At 46.3% G+C, this 15,345-nt stretch overlaps 1 protein-coding gene across 2 annotated transcripts in view; it reads left to right on the forward strand.

Annotated features, from left to right (window-relative positions):
- MARS1 (methionyl-tRNA synthetase 1) overlaps positions 1 to 15,345 on the forward strand; it is a 413,330-nt gene that overhangs the window by 129,278 nt on the left and 268,707 nt on the right. For both annotated transcript variants that reach the window (XM_069653588.1, XM_069653589.1), the window contains exons 11-12: positions 4,843 to 4,917; positions 10,097 to 10,267. In XM_069653588.1, coding sequence (XP_069509689.1) covers positions 4,843 to 4,917; positions 10,097 to 10,267 — 246 coding nt within the window. The remainder of the gene's footprint in view (positions 1 to 4,842; positions 4,918 to 10,096; positions 10,268 to 15,345) is intronic.

Raw genomic sequence — 15,345 nt, forward strand, 5'->3', positions numbered from 1 at the left:
ATTGAATCCTCCAAGGGGCATCTTTGCCATGACATCTGTCCACGCCGGAGAAAGTCCAGGGTCGCTGCCTGCAGTGTTGTATAGGCCGGTGGGTGTCCCGCTACCAAAATCCAAAGAAGACGTCCCAAGTGTCCAGGCATGGTAGACGTCCGCAGTTCAGTGGTCATGTCCAGGTCGCCATAAGCCATCCTGAGGTCGTGTTGCAGCTGCACTACTTGTACCACTGCATCTGTCCCCATCGAAAGTCATCCAAGGCCACCAATGGTCTTATCTTCTCCAGCCAGGCTTTTTCGAGGTCCACAAAGTTTCACCTTTGTTGGTTATCCACAGCTGGAGTAACAACCCACCAACTGAGACAACTGCGCGAAGACCGAAAGTGCTGCTTTTCTGACACTGTTTGGTTCCTTTCTTCTTCTTCTTCTTCTTCTCAACATCGACATACCAGAGACTGCTTCCAAGGGGGCTCCATCCTCGAGGGGTCTCGTCGAGTAAAACCAAGAAACTCCACCACTTTGCCGGCCAAGGCGCCCAAGGTACTGTGATGAGGAAGAGCATCTTCCATACTCTGGAATCATCCAGGAGGTCCAAAATTCATATTGGGCCCTGTTCTCCTTTGGCTTCCCAGGTACCCTGGGGTAGTGGGTCATGTAGAAAAAGAAGCGGAGCATTATTCAGCGTACTTGGACGGGGCTGTAGTATGCAAGATAAAGTACACCTTAATCGTTTCCCTTACAGGTTGATTAGGTGTGGAGGGGGTGGGGGTCCTCCCACAGTATTGGCCATCTACTTTAAAGAAAACAATCTGCTAATGTTCCCAGTCTAACCTGCCTTTCTACACTAATGTCTATGCCATTATCCAATGCTTTTATTCCCATGCTTTTTAATAACTGTCAGCAGTTGGTGCATTCTAAATTGAATCTAAAGCATATTGTGGTACCACATAGATGTGTATATATTTACTATTCGGATAGTGTTGCCTGAGTACAAAGTGTGATATGTATTGATGTATATATTTACTTGGACCTTATTTTATATAAAAGAACTGTTATCACATAAAGTGTGTGGACATTACTTTGTGGGGGTTTGGAGATTCACTGTACTTAAGAATCTGCATCACCTCCATTGAGTCTCAGCCTTGGTTGCTTGTCCATTGCTACCATATAGCGACCCTCGGCTGCAGTGCACTGTGACTCTACCCCAACTGTATAGGGGTCATAAACACGATACCCCCTCCAGTCTTTACAGCCCTCCAATCTGACTCCTAACTAGTTAGGGACTTCTAAAGTGGTCTGTGAAATAATTACAATTTACCTGCTTTATGTTGGTTTTGTTTCATCCACTATTACCTGAAACAGATCGTATGTAGCATTTATAACGCGCCTGTACACCAGTGTTTCTAGGCACAAGCTATTACAAAAGTTATTCTTGCCTTTTGAATTGCATATTGCCATTCAAAAAGTATTACCAAAGTGATTTACTTACTGTGACCATTGTATTGGTTTTTCTAAGTTACTTATTGTGCGTTATAGTACTTGCCTTTCTGAAGAATTGCTTACCTTGTGCACATATAAAATAAACTATTATTTTTACATAACTCTAGTGTGTCAGTGTTTCTTTGGTCCTATGTGTATATCCTAAGTTCTGTGTACCTCCTACAGCCCTTCTTCCTAAAATGAACCTGTCTGCTCAGCCATTGCTACCAACAAAACGTGTGTTGTTCAGGCCTATATTAAGAGTTGGAGCCATGTGTCCAAAGTGTGAGTCTCCTAAAGTTCTACATAAGGTGGACTTTTGTAAATCTCCCTAACACAAAGTGTTAAACAAGAGAAGATAAAGAAACATTACTGTGGAAGCTCTAGGAGCTTCCAGTACACTGCACAGAAAGTGCTGTGTGCTACTTTAGTAAAATGTAGATGTCAGAAAAGTTGGAGGAAAGCAGAACTCCACAAAAAAATATACAATGGAGGTAAAAAGGGTTCCCAGATACGGAGTGAAAGGAGTGAGTGTGAAAAAGGTTCCCACTCACCTCGGAGAATTTGAAAACAAATCCAAGAGTCCAGCAAAAAGTGCAGGGGGACGCAAGGGTAGAGTGAATTACACTCAAGAAGGAAAATCTACTCTAACACAGTTTACAAACCAGAACAAAAACCTGATTGTTGTGGTTGAAGCAGTTTGAGAGTTGAGATGAGAAGAAAGTTGACCATGAACAAGCCTCTCAAAATGTTTATAATGATACAGAAGAAGGGAAATTGGACGAAAACTAGAGGGATGAGATGGGTTCTTTAAGTAAGGGAATAACGTTTGCAATTTTAAACTTGAAAGGAGAAAAGACCATGAAGATAAGGTTGAGTAGTAAGAACAGAGGCCAGAGCGGGAAAAATAGATTGGACATGGGGAGGCTGTTTAAGTAGTAAAGGGGCGGCAATAGGATGAGCCAGAGAGGTCAAAGAAATGGCATCACCCTCAGAAATGGGGGTAAAAGAAGAAAATGAATCCCTGGGAACAAGAGCACTATGGGGACAAGAGAATCCTTGGTTCTGGAATAAAGAGGGGCATCATTATTTAGAGTAAGTTTACAAATTGGACAAAAGAATTTAGCAAAATCTTCAGGAATGATTGGAAAGAGTAGACGGGTCTAAAGGAGGAGGGTCAAGTATCTTTTTGAGGGTAGAAAAGGGCAATTTAGGAGTGTTAGCTTGAGAATGAATGAGAGTTTGAAAGGAGTTGGCTTTACCTTGTTTACAGGCAGAGAAATAAGAATTAAGCAATGCAGAAAAGAATTGGTAGTTGGCGATGGAATGTTTTTACAGTCACCTGAGCTCGGCTTTACGATAATACTAAGAACCTTTAGAGAAGAAGGGAACCAGGGGTATGGGGTTTGCCTTGGTGGGGGTGAATTCAGATAGAGGAGAAACCAGATCCAGTGACCAACTAATAGCAGAATGGAGTCGAGTAAGAAAACTATCAATATTGGAAGGTTGTATACTAATTGACCTTTTCACAATTGACCTCGGGAGAATTGACCTAATTTAGAAGGTCAATTAGGACATGTATGCGGGGGGGAAACCCCCTGCAACCCCCCACTCAATCCCCTTATATTATTTATAATCCAAAACCAACCCAATACATTTATAAAATAATATAAAGGTCAATTGTGCAGAAGGTCAATTAGGACCACTATAATAAGGTCAATTGTGCAAAAGGTCAATTTGGGTAATACCTATTGGAAGAAGGCAAATGCTCAATATCAGAGCAATCTGAAAACGATAAAAAGTAGAGTATGGGGGTGGGGAAGAAGAGGGAGATGTATTAGGTAGTGAAAAGGAGCAAGAGACTAAGAAATGATTGGCAGAGGGCACAGCATGAATATGACCAGAATCAATAGATATGAGATCCGAAGAAAAGAAAATGTGATTGAGAGCCCTCCCCTACCCCTTTAGAGTGAATGGGGGAAGAGAGGATTTGTTTAAGATTATAAACTGGAGAAAGAAAAATGTAAGTGCAAAGTGAAGGATCAGCCTGAGGAAGATGAATGCTAAAGATCCCTGCAACAAAAGAAATTGAAGGGGAAACCAAAGAGAAAATGAAGTTGAGATCCTTCTAAAAAGAAGCTACTGAGCCTGGAGGAATCGAGAACTAGATCAGTTTTTGAAACCATAGGAAGAGAGAGCGTTCCATAATGCAGAGTAAAAGAGGACAAAACGGAACTACAAGTTAAAGGATAATGAGATTAGAGTGGGGCATAGCATGAACATGCTGCCTTCCAAGGGTAGAAAAGTGGACGCAAATGTTTATGAAACTGAAGAAGGGGGCATAACTGCAAATAAAGGAATGCGCGGTGAATAGGTCAGTACAGCATGAGTAGCCAAGGTAAGTAAATGGAATTTATGAATTCTGGATGCAAACCCGTGTGGGCAGGGGTAAACTGGCAAATATGGTATACTTAATGAAGAACTGATCTTTGCAAAGTCCCACCGGATGTTGGACGCCCTGGAAGTGGACTTGTAAAGCTGTAGATGTCACGTGACAGTGATGCTGTTAGGGGTGGGGGCAGACCCTTACGGGTGTATACCATGGCAGCTCACCAAGAAGGCTCCATAAGACACAGGGTTCACTGCTAATAGTCATAACAAGATGGTACATCATAGGCAAACTTATGTGGAACATCCAAATTAAGCGAGGAGCAAAGCTCTTCGAACGCAAGGTTTTGGGGTTAAGCTGCAAGGTTGAATGTGACTGCTCTGCAGTAGTCTAGTTAAGCTGCATTGGTCTTTCAAAAGAAAGCCAGGAGTATGAAGATAACTGCGTTAGGGAGTTGATACATGGGAATAGAAAAGCAGAACTGTTTGGGAGTTGAGACAAATTGAGAGCGTAACAAGTTTGGGAGGGGTGGTATGAAGGAATTATTTATTGAGGGAGTGTTCACTCAGTCGTCTATGGTATACTTTGGTAAGGGTGGAGGAAAGGAGAAAGGCCGACAATGAGCTGTAGGGGCTTACTTCGTTTTAAATTAACATAAAATCCTTGGTGCTAAAGATATGGGTGTGATGTTAACATCAAGTGATTTTTCAAGAAAGATGAATTTCAAATAGGTGACTTCTGGGAGTCGACTTTGGGGATGTTTCAGTTACTCAAATACAAAGTCCTCATGTAGGAGGTCAATTTGAAGCTGCCTCCTAGACTGACATAGACTGACCTGGTAACATACACTTGGTTTGGGCATGGCCCATCCAGTAACTCATATAGACATTTTTTTTTATCCAGCGATTTTTGTCTTCACTGCTGACTTTGATCCTGTCTAATTTATTTGTATTTTATATTTTTATTTTTAAACTCCTGCAGAAACCTCTTTGTAAGATGTGTAAAGCTTCTCCAGTCATCCGATCGACCAAGCACTTGTTCCTGGACCTACCGAAGGTAATACGCACCATGGTTAGCACAACACACTTTGAGTTTAAAAAATACTGTACCAGGGGTAAAATGTTTGTTAACATTGTACATTTTATGAAGCGTCAAGTGAAACAGATTTTAGTTCAAAAAGGCTTGTTTTTTAGTTTGTTCAAAATAGCCAGTTTCTCCAAACTGGTAGATCTGGTGTAACCTGGGGGTGAGGGGGGGGGGGGGCAGAATAATATGCTAGTTCGCCGTACATATCCCGGTGGGGCTGAGATTAATAATCCTTGATTTCTAGCTCACTGGGAATTGATGATTTATTTTTCAGCACAATGAGCTTTCTCAGTGGGTGCCCCCCGCCTTTGGAACTCTCTCCCTCAGACTGAGGACTTCCTTCACGTCAGGAAACTGCTCAAAACTTTCCTTTTCCCTCAGAGTTGATTTCGTTATACAACCCTCTTTCTGCTCGCTTTTTTTTCTTTTAGTGCCTCTGCGTGATGTCGCACTATAGAGGCTAAATTAACAAGGGAGGTCCTGGGAGTCCCTCTGCCAGACATTAGTCCTGGTTTCGAGAGCCTTACCCAGATTCTTGGCTCACGATCTTTCACAGAGAAGACATATCCAAAACATATCAGTCTTTGTCCTGCTCTGGGGCAGTCCAGCACCGAAATGCTAGGCAATTCTCCTCTGAACAAGAGTACCAACAGCAACCCCAGATACGTGTTTCGGTCTGGATGGACCTCATCAGTAGGGTGGACCTGTGCCTCTCTAAGAATAGTGAGCAAGGGGTCCACGTCTGGATACCCCTAGTAACTTCGGGTGAGACCAAATGTTACTTACATTATGCAAATGATCAAGGGGTGGTCCTCGCCTTAATGCAGGTTTCTCCCATTCATTCCAGCCTAGCTGTCACTCACCCAGCAGGGTGGCTGTCCTTGCTAGACAGCCAGCCTGCCATTCACCTAAGAGTGCATTCCTGTCTCCTAGCAGACTAAGCACAGGGAGTTTTGTGCATCTCCCTCACTTTCTGCCCCCGCCGGACACCGTGGAGCTAGAGGCGGGCTTCACTCGTGAATTCTGCCAAAGGCAAAACGAACAAAGGGACCAAACCTCCAGAAGGACCTTTCCACAAAGAAATGGCGAAAAAAGACGACGGGGACATTTTGACAAGAATTGCACCCTTGGGTGCTTTACTGCAGCTGCGAACGTAGCTCGCGGTAAATACACACCACGGTAGTTAAAAGTAAACCACTGCCACCAGCCATTCATCGAGGAAAGGGTAACATAAAATTGTTACATGATAAGCTAGACAAAGGGGATATTAAGTAACCCCTCCAGCATCCTATTGTAAGATGTGTGCAAGGTCTAGAAAGTTAAAAGTGTAAGCAAAGTCAGTTTCACTTCGCTGCTCTTGGAAACAGTAGTATAACCAAAATATGGTATTTAAACCTTGGGAAATCTAAAAAGACTTCCCTGTGTCACTGCTCTGAAGTAGCTGTGTGACTCAATGTAAAACATGATGGCTATGGAGTTTGTCAGATCCACAACCAAAAGAAACAGACAGAAAATACATAGAATTAAAAGTACATAGTCCCAAAGTTCAGCAAAAGAGCCGGGGTGTCTCTAAGGTGGGAGGAATTTAGCACTTAACTGAAAATTCTCCCTAACAATCACCTTTAAATAAAAGCAGAATACATGGTATTGCACTCTTTATTTAAAGATGTAAAAGCAACACAAGTTAGGAAAACTACTAATACTAGTAAGCAAACTTGGATTACTTCTTGCAACTTCAGTTAACTCTTTCATAATCACTCTTCAAAAGTCCAACCCTATATTAAATGAGTCCCAACGAGTCGAGGGGGGCAGTGGGGGTTCAGTGACCGAGGGCTGTGGACGAACGAAGGAAGTAAGTAAGCAGCAAACAGAACAAAGTCTATGGTTTTGTCTTCAGGTTTGCAGGTAGGTAATCGTTTTAGCCGTTTAGAACCCAATGGGTTGTTCACCCCAATGGAACTCTCAGTGCCCTGGAGAGGGGTCCAAGTAACAGCTGCAACCCTCCAAGAACACCTGAGCAACGCACCAAGACCAAGGTAAGTACCTTGGCTTGGGACAGTAACATATCCCTGAAGAAATTGTTACAGCAGGCTGGTCCACAAGGTGAGCCGGCAGTTGTGCCCGGTTATTTCTGGGAGTGGATGGTAGAAGAAGGAACTTTGGCGGGAACAGACAGATGCACTTAAGCAGTGGGGCACCCAGCAGTGGATCTTTGTGGCAATGGTGCTTTGGAGCCCTTCACAGGCATCGGGAGACTCTACTTCTGTTCCTGGACCGTGACTCAGCTGAGGGGAAAGTGTCACTGCAGGCCCAGAAGGATGCCCACAAGGTTTCAGCCGGATCCTTGCTTCACTTGAGGTTGCACCGCAAAATGGCACAGGTCCCGGGGTATTGGGAGAATGCGGCCCAGCAGGGTCACAGCTCTTCGTGGTATGGTGCAAAATGCAGGTTGTCTTCAGAATGGTTGGTCCCACCAGTCTAAGGGAGGAAGTTGCTCGAAATTCAGGGCCGGGGTCTTCAGCGGTCACTCAACAGCTTTGGCGGTCGCTTGGAAGTTGCTGAGACATCCTCTTTCGAATTTCTCTTCGGATCTTCAGTTCAGTGGTCGACTCTGTGGTTCAGCTAGGGGACCCTCACCTTTTATGCAAGGAAACAGGCTGAGCCCACCAATCGCTATTCCAGTATCTCATGCAAATCTGGGGAGCGGCTGTCCATGGGGACAGCCAGCCTCCCAGTTCAAATTGGCTCCAGGCAGGCACGCTGCAGGACAAAGACCAGGGGAGTATCGGGTATCTCCCACTCTTCCTGTCCTTTCATGCACTCGGAGCACCTAGGCAGGCTTTCCAAGGGAAGCCCTCCAAAGAAAAAAGACTCAGCATCAAGACCCCTTCACCCGCAACCCCCTCCCCCCCAGCTCCCCGGGAAGGTAGAAGAAGGCTCAAGTAACAAGTCCTCATGAGCAGGGCTTAACAAGTACAGCCACCATATTCGGTAAATGGTGACACTAGTGTCCCCCTCACAGCTGTGATGGCAGCCTGCACCAAAGGTCCACTAAACGTCATGCAAAAAGGTACACTGCCATCAGCCTGTCATATGAACCTGTAACAGTAACTCAGAGTTACTGGAATAGTGAGAAAAGGAAGACTGTTTCCTCTCAGCACTCCAAATAGGATGGAGTGTGCTGATCTCATAAAATAAAATACAGAAGGGAAAAAAAAGGTTCCCCCACCCCCACCCTGTTATCTGTAGTTACTCCAGGAGAAATATAAAGGAGAGCTCAAGGAGCTTCTAGCAACACTGCATAGAAAGTGTTGTGTGATGCAATAGTAAAAGGTAGATGCCAGAAAACATGGAGGAAAGCATACCTGCATTGAAAAGTACCCAAAAGAGGGGGGAAAGGGTTCCCAAAGTTGGAGTCAAAGAAGCAAGTGGGGAAAAAGGTTCCCACTCACTCAGGAGAAATAGACCACAAATCCAATAGTCCAGCAGAAAGGCTGGGGGGCTCTCAAAGTGGGAAGAATTATACTAAAAAATATAGGGTAAAGGGAGAAAGGTACTACAGTAGGTTGCAGGAACTTCTTTTCTCATGGACATCAGGCTCTGCAATAATGGTCAACACCCCAACATCTCCTGTGCATGCCCCATCCTCCAAGAACAATCAATCATTTCTTAATACAATTGGTAAAGTAGTTTGTGTTTAGTAACGTGACACAGCACTCCCCTAATAAGTATAACTCTAATTTGTTTTATTTCAATATAAGCTAATTATTACTGATAAGCCACCTCTGCTGCATGGGTCGTCTGGTGGTTGTAACACTCAAAAGCAACCAGTCTTGAAAACTAAAGAATGAACACCAGATACTACCATGCGTTGTGGTTAAAAAAAAAAAAAAAAAAAGGGGGATCTTATATAATTATCTCAACACAAATCAAAACCACTCTCAAACTGTGGTTACAACAGATATTGATAATCACATTAATTCCATCAGAAATGTATCACTATTAACAAAAACACTTGTATTTGCTAAAGGATAAGAAAAACTTCATCAATTATTGGTCCCTAATCACAAAAACCTACATTAACTCCTCAGGGTTCTTTAAAATTAATTCATAATCAATTCAGTGATCAATCTTTGATGGAATTAATTGATTATTATCAATATCGGTTGTAACCAAGGTTTTTGAATGGTTTTGATTTGTGTTGACATAATTATATAAAATCTCCCCCCCCTCTTTGAACCACAGCGTATGGTAGTATCTGGTAATAAAGCTCCCCAAAAGTTTATGATCCATTTAAACCTAAATCCTATCTTGCTCTGTTAAACTTTTTCTTCTGGTAAATGAAGGTAGCTGTAAGGAACCTACAAGAGTTCTCCACAGTGTCAACTTCTATGTAATTTTTGTCTGCAAACTTTCTGGTATCTCAAGAAAAATTGGCCCTTTTTTGTAAACCATGGACATTTTCGAAACGCTCTGTTCAGAAAGTATTGATTCTGTTAAAGGCACAGAGGTGAGTATTATGCTTCTCTTCATTTCTTAATGTTTGATGTTCGTTTATTAAGAAAGTACTTGGAAAACATGCTCTCTGACCATCTCAATGTTGCGTTAATAAAGGCAGAGCAGCATACTGCTCGACTGGTCTTGATGTAGAATTTTACTGAAACCGAATATTCTTCATCTCTTCCTATTCCCAATTTGTGAGAATTAGCCCCACCTTGTGGTCAGTACTGTAACTTATGGTACTGCCCACAAGGTGACATTTTATTTATTGTGCATTTGTAAGGCACTTACACATCAAGTAAATTTGTGTTTCAAAGTGCCCTTTGTCCCCAAATGACTGCAATATGAAGTTTTTTTTTCCCCCCATAGCTCTGCACTGCAGTCTAAACCCCTATTTAGCTGTTTGGTGACCTACTTAAAATCGACCCACAGACCGAGTTGTGGTGCGACACAAAATATTCTGTGATATTCCAAGCAGCCATCACACCACAACAAAAGACTGAGGGCTGGTAAGGCCTGCTTTAACATAGGTTTGACAAGGCAGGCGTTCCTTAGACATAATCAAGATGCTGGCTCCTGCCTTTTGATGTCCATGGATTATAGGAGGTCCTCATTATTTTCCTTTCCTTTTATTCTATTTTGTAACAAGTTAGAAGAACGTCTTGAGAAGTGGCTAGATCAGTCGCTGGCAGCTGGGGACTGGACGTCGAATGCCCGCTTAATCACTCGTTCCTGGATCCGCGATGGGCTGAAACCCCGCTGCATCACTCGAGACCTGAAATGGGGAACCCCTGTACCTCTCGAAGGGTATACGGACAAGGTGAGCTAGGTCCTCTCCTGAAACGGTGACAGTGGTTGAATGATTTGGCGAGAAAATGTAGGTTTGTTGATTACTGAATTATCAATTATAGTTCTCCAGTTTGTGCCTAACAAGTTCTAGACCATGTGCCTCTGGTCCGTACACTGCTCTGCATCAATATTCTCACTGTAAAGTTCTTCAAATCCACTTTATTGCTCGGATTCAGCGCAGTATTTCTGTAATGCTACCAAGAAACATCCCTTAGTGTAGATATCCCTAGCATTCAGCGCTTGTACATGAGGTACTGTTTGGGAAATGTATTGTTTTTATGCTTTATCCCCTCTCCTAGTGAGACCCACAGCACTTTTTCCTGGACTTCTGGACCCTTTTCCTTCTATCCTGAATGAATGGAGCCTTTTTCCACTCATTCATTCTTATTTGCTCTTGTTTTTTAACTCTATTCTCTCGGTTCTACCTTTACTATGGAATCTACTCTACTCCATTAGCCTGATTCATGGAATTATTTGCATGAAAAACGCAGATCTACGCGCCTTTCTGCCCGGAAATCCGCATGCTTCCAACGGGATTTTCGGGCAGAAAGGTGCGCAAATCTGCAATTTTCACGCAAATAATTCCATGAATCGGGCTGCATATCTCTTTGAATGCATCTGTGTTTACCTTTTGCAGCATACAGCTTATGGGCAGTGTTGCTGGGGACCCTTTGGGTTCTCCCTTGAGATTCTTTCTTTACCCTTACTAACTCCAGTTCATAAGGATAGAGGGATACTTGGTATACCTTCTAAAACTTTATTTTAGAGATTAGCGTGCACCAATTTATGTGGAGTGCCATGGGAATACCCAGTATTCCCCTCTCTGCTCCTGTGGCTTTTTAGTCACATAGAATCAGTGCTCCAGATAGGATTTTGGCGTGAGAGTATTTTACTCCCAATTTTTAGAATTGCAGAGTAAATCCAATTTCAAGAGTAAAAATGAGTTTTCTCCTTCGCAAGAGTAAAAAAGTGTCTGATAACTATCCAATGTGTGCATACAATTAAAACTGTGTTTGAAAACATTAGTGACAAAGAACTTGTCGATGCATACTACCCAGCTTCATCTTCATTATACCTGGACACTAAAACTCTGTTAAGAACTACTACAGATGCCAGCTAGTTACATCATAGCTCAAGTGCCTCACTCTACCAGCATCACTTCTCTACCTCTCGCGCCTACTGTTGCTACCTGTCACTACCGACCGCCACTGCATGTCTTTGCTCCATCTCTTCTTCACTTTGCTACTCTGTTTCCCCTGTCCCTCAGTTTCTGATGTTCTGCTTCTCACCTTTAAGTGTTGCTATGCCACGTTTTGAGGTCTGTTGGTCTGTCACTCTGCATCTCCAATCTCTGCATTCTATTGCTGTTTCCCTCATATATTGTGTTGTATCGGTTAATATAACTCCCCTTCCTCTCTCGTGTCATTATTCTGGCTAAATCTGTTTTTTTTTATTTTGTCTGTGGTGGGTGCTACTCCTTTTGATGACTATCTTTCTTGCACTGCCTCTTATGCTATTGGCCTGCCTTTCGCTAGTCTGGATTTTCTTTTTCGAGGGGATTGTGTCCTCCGATGTATTCTACATCTATGACAGGTAATGTCCACAGCTGTGCTGCTTCGGCAAATTTTCGGCAGAGGGCGTCCTGCGTCGATCCATTGTCCCTCGAGGGCCTCCGTCGAGGGTCGACGTCACCGGATGTTAAATATATATATGTATATAGGGCGCCCGTAGCCTCAGTTCTGTTTTTTCCACAAACGTCTTTGCTTCGGAATCTCGGTGCGTTCGATTCTTTCTTCGTGTACAATGTCTTCATCTTCTCCAGCATGGGGTCTGGCACGGTTTCACATGCTCATGAATATTCCCTGTCGTCAGGCTGGGAATCCTTGGTAAAGAAAAAATCAGTATCAGTTTCATTTCTGATCTCTTTCTTGGTAGTAACCAATCACTTGTCTCTGGGTCATACTGCCCCCAGCCAATGACTGCCCCCTCCCTAAGCCCCGCCCCTGGCAGCCATCCTCAGAATTTTACTGCACGTTCAAGTGTTGGAGTCCTCGTGCTATAGCTCTCGAGCTTTTACTGTGTTTTGTGTTTTTTCAAGGAGTTTTATCTCATTTTTTCGGTCAATCGAGTCTCAAGCTCCACCGTTTCTACTTCCGATCAACGGGGACCCGTTTTGGAATTTTCTACACCCCTCAAGGGCGAAGTTTTCGTCGAGTTACAGTTCTTGGAAGATTCCAGAAGATCTGAGGCCTACCTCGTGGACATGGCCCAGGACAAGGGAACCTCGACACCCGGATCCAAGCTGTTCAGGAACTGCCCTGGATGCGGATTACAGAATGTTTTCAAGGAGGACAAGCATTCGAGATGTCTCTACTGCCTTCACAAAGACAAGACGCACGTGGAAGAGGACTGTGCGTTTTGCAAGAACCTGTCGGAACGGACTATGAGGGATCATCGGTCCCGCCTCGGCAGCTGGCTGGAGAAGGGCCCAGCAGGTGAGGAGAAGAAGTCTGAGCGGTCTTCTAAGTCCTGTGAAGGCGCCCCGTCGACAGGGGCCCAACAGAAGGCAAAGCACCGCAAGTCTGCGGGCACTGGGAGCGCCGAAGGGTCGGGCTCCTCGGCTGCCAGGCAGGGTGCACTTTCACCAACGCCATCAACCACGAGCCAACGCTCTGGCTCGGGAAAGGGAAAATCCGAGAACCCGGCTAAGCTTCTGGAATGGCCCCGGTTGATCTCGAAGGGATCAGCCGAGGGGGAGCGAGGCGGTGACCCCTCCCCCAAGGTGAAGGCCTCAAGCGCACCCAAGGTGGTGAAGGTCTTGATTCACCCGGTGAAGGCCTCTATTGAGGGAGTTGCGGCGGCCCTGGCGAAGCCTGTGGAGGCAACCTCGGGGCCCAGAGTTTCCCTGCCGCCACGGAGGGAATCCTCTTTTCAGCCCATCGATAAGACCCCCCCCCCCGTCAAGACCTCGGTGGAAAGAGTGGGGGGGGAGGCGGTGTCCGACACGGATACAGCCTCTGAGGAGGAGCTGGTTGAAGTCGTGCAGGGCCTCAACAAGAGGTTCGAGGAGGTCCGGTCCCACAGGGGTGGGGGGACACCGAGGAGGTGGATCAAGAGCGACGGTGGCGCCGACGAGACTCCTGTGGAGGAGGAGCAACCATCGCGCCTGTCGCAGCCGGTGTCCGAGCCTCCGGACAATTTGGTGGCCATTTTGATGGCAATCCAAACCTTATGCACGGAGATAAGGACGAGATTGCCCCTTACCCCAACGGACGACCCAACAGAGCCGGGCCCGTCGGGAAGCCCTCCGAACAAGTGGAGGAGAGTTCATCCTCCCCCCTCCTTTCCAGCACTCGCGGCTCGCTCAGCCTTCATCTCCTTCCCCGGTCCCGGGGGATGACACAGGAACGGATACGGCCACGACTGGGACGGATGACGACGGTGGTGATGACGGAATGGGCCTTCCATCACCACTCCCTCGGGCCTCCCGCCCGACGAAATTTGCTCCTTCCACACCATGATTGCCAGGGCATCCAAGCTTTTTCAGCTCTGCCCTGAGGAACTGAAGAAGGAAAGTTTTCTTCCATCAGCGGCGCGAGGCCAAGAGGAAGATGGTCCTCGCGTTACCATTGATTGACCTCATCTGGGAGGAGGGACTTACTCTCCTGAAGAACCCGCCCACAACGCCTGCCAAGAGGGATCTGTACGAGAAGAAGTACCCGGTCCCCGATTCCGCCCCTTTGTGCCTTAGGGCACAGCTGACCCCGGATTCGGTTGTCTCGGCAGCTGCCAAGAAAGAAGCGGCGGGGGCGTCATCCTCAACTTCGACCTCCCCACCTGACAGCGAGGGAAAGAAGCTGGACGCCATGGGACGACGAGTCATCTCGTCTGCGGGGACGACAATTAAGGTGGCCAACGCCATAGCAATTGTGGCCCGCTACGACAGGGAGCTGTGGTACAAGATCACTCCCCTGCTGGACTTCCTACTGGACAACAAGAGGTCGGAGGCCCTGGAGATCCTGCAGGAAGGTGAGGTGGCATCGGACCACACCATAACGGAGGCCACAGATATCGTTGACACCGGATTCCGCCAGTTGGGCAACAGTGTTGGCCTTCGACGGCGGGGATGGCTCAAGGCAACTGATTTCCGCCAGGACATGCAAACCAGAGTTTTGGACATGCCCTTCAATGGGAACAACCTGTTTGGAAAAACAGTGGATGAGTCACTTCAGGCCATCAAGACCGACACAGACGGCTCGGGCCTTGGGAGTGTTGCAGCAAAGACGGCTGCCCTTTCGGAACGCCAGAGGCAGACAGGATGCCTCCAAAGGATCTGGTGGTGTCTCCTTGACGTACCGCCAGGCGGCCCGCTCCTCGTCGCAGGAGGCCTACAGAGGACGCAGCAAGTCAGGAGGATCTCGTCGCCAAGGTGGCAAGGCCGCCTCCAAGCAGGACTGAACCGGCCGTAGCTTCGGGCCCCCACCTGAGCACCCGGTGGGAGGCCTGCTGGCGAAGTTTGTCAGCGTGTGGGAGTCCATCTCCACTGACCGTTGGGTGCTGGATGCCCTGGCCCACGGGCACACTCTCGAATTTCTGATGTGCCCCTGCATTCCTCCCGTGGCCAGGAAGGAAAATCACGTCCCTCAACTGCTGTTAGAAGTAATGGCGATGCTCAAGAAAGGTGCCATCGAGCTCGTCCCCAAGAGGCTCCGGGTCTCCAGAGTATGCTCAAGGTACTTCCTCATCAGAAAGAAGACAGGCGGTTGGCGCCCCATCCTGGACCTGCGACGGTTAAACAAATACATCAAAGCGCAAAAGTTCAGGATGGTCACCCTACAGCACGTGCTAGGACAGCTGGAGGAGGGTGACTTCCTGTCGTCGCTGGACTTGGAGGATGCTTACTTCCACATCCCCATTCTAAAAGGACACCAACATTTCTCAGATTCGTAGTCCAGGGGCGGCACTACCAATTCAAGAACCTGCCATTCGGGCTGAAGTCGGCACCCAGGGTGTTTACCAAGTGCCTCGCACCAGTGGCGGCGCGGCTGC

Source organism: Ambystoma mexicanum, chromosome 3q (genome assembly GCF_040938575.1).
Source record: "Ambystoma mexicanum isolate Mex_15411 chromosome 3q, UKY_AmexF1_1, whole genome shotgun sequence".
In the NCBI taxonomy this organism is placed as follows: domain Eukaryota; kingdom Metazoa; phylum Chordata; class Amphibia; order Caudata; family Ambystomatidae; genus Ambystoma; species Ambystoma mexicanum.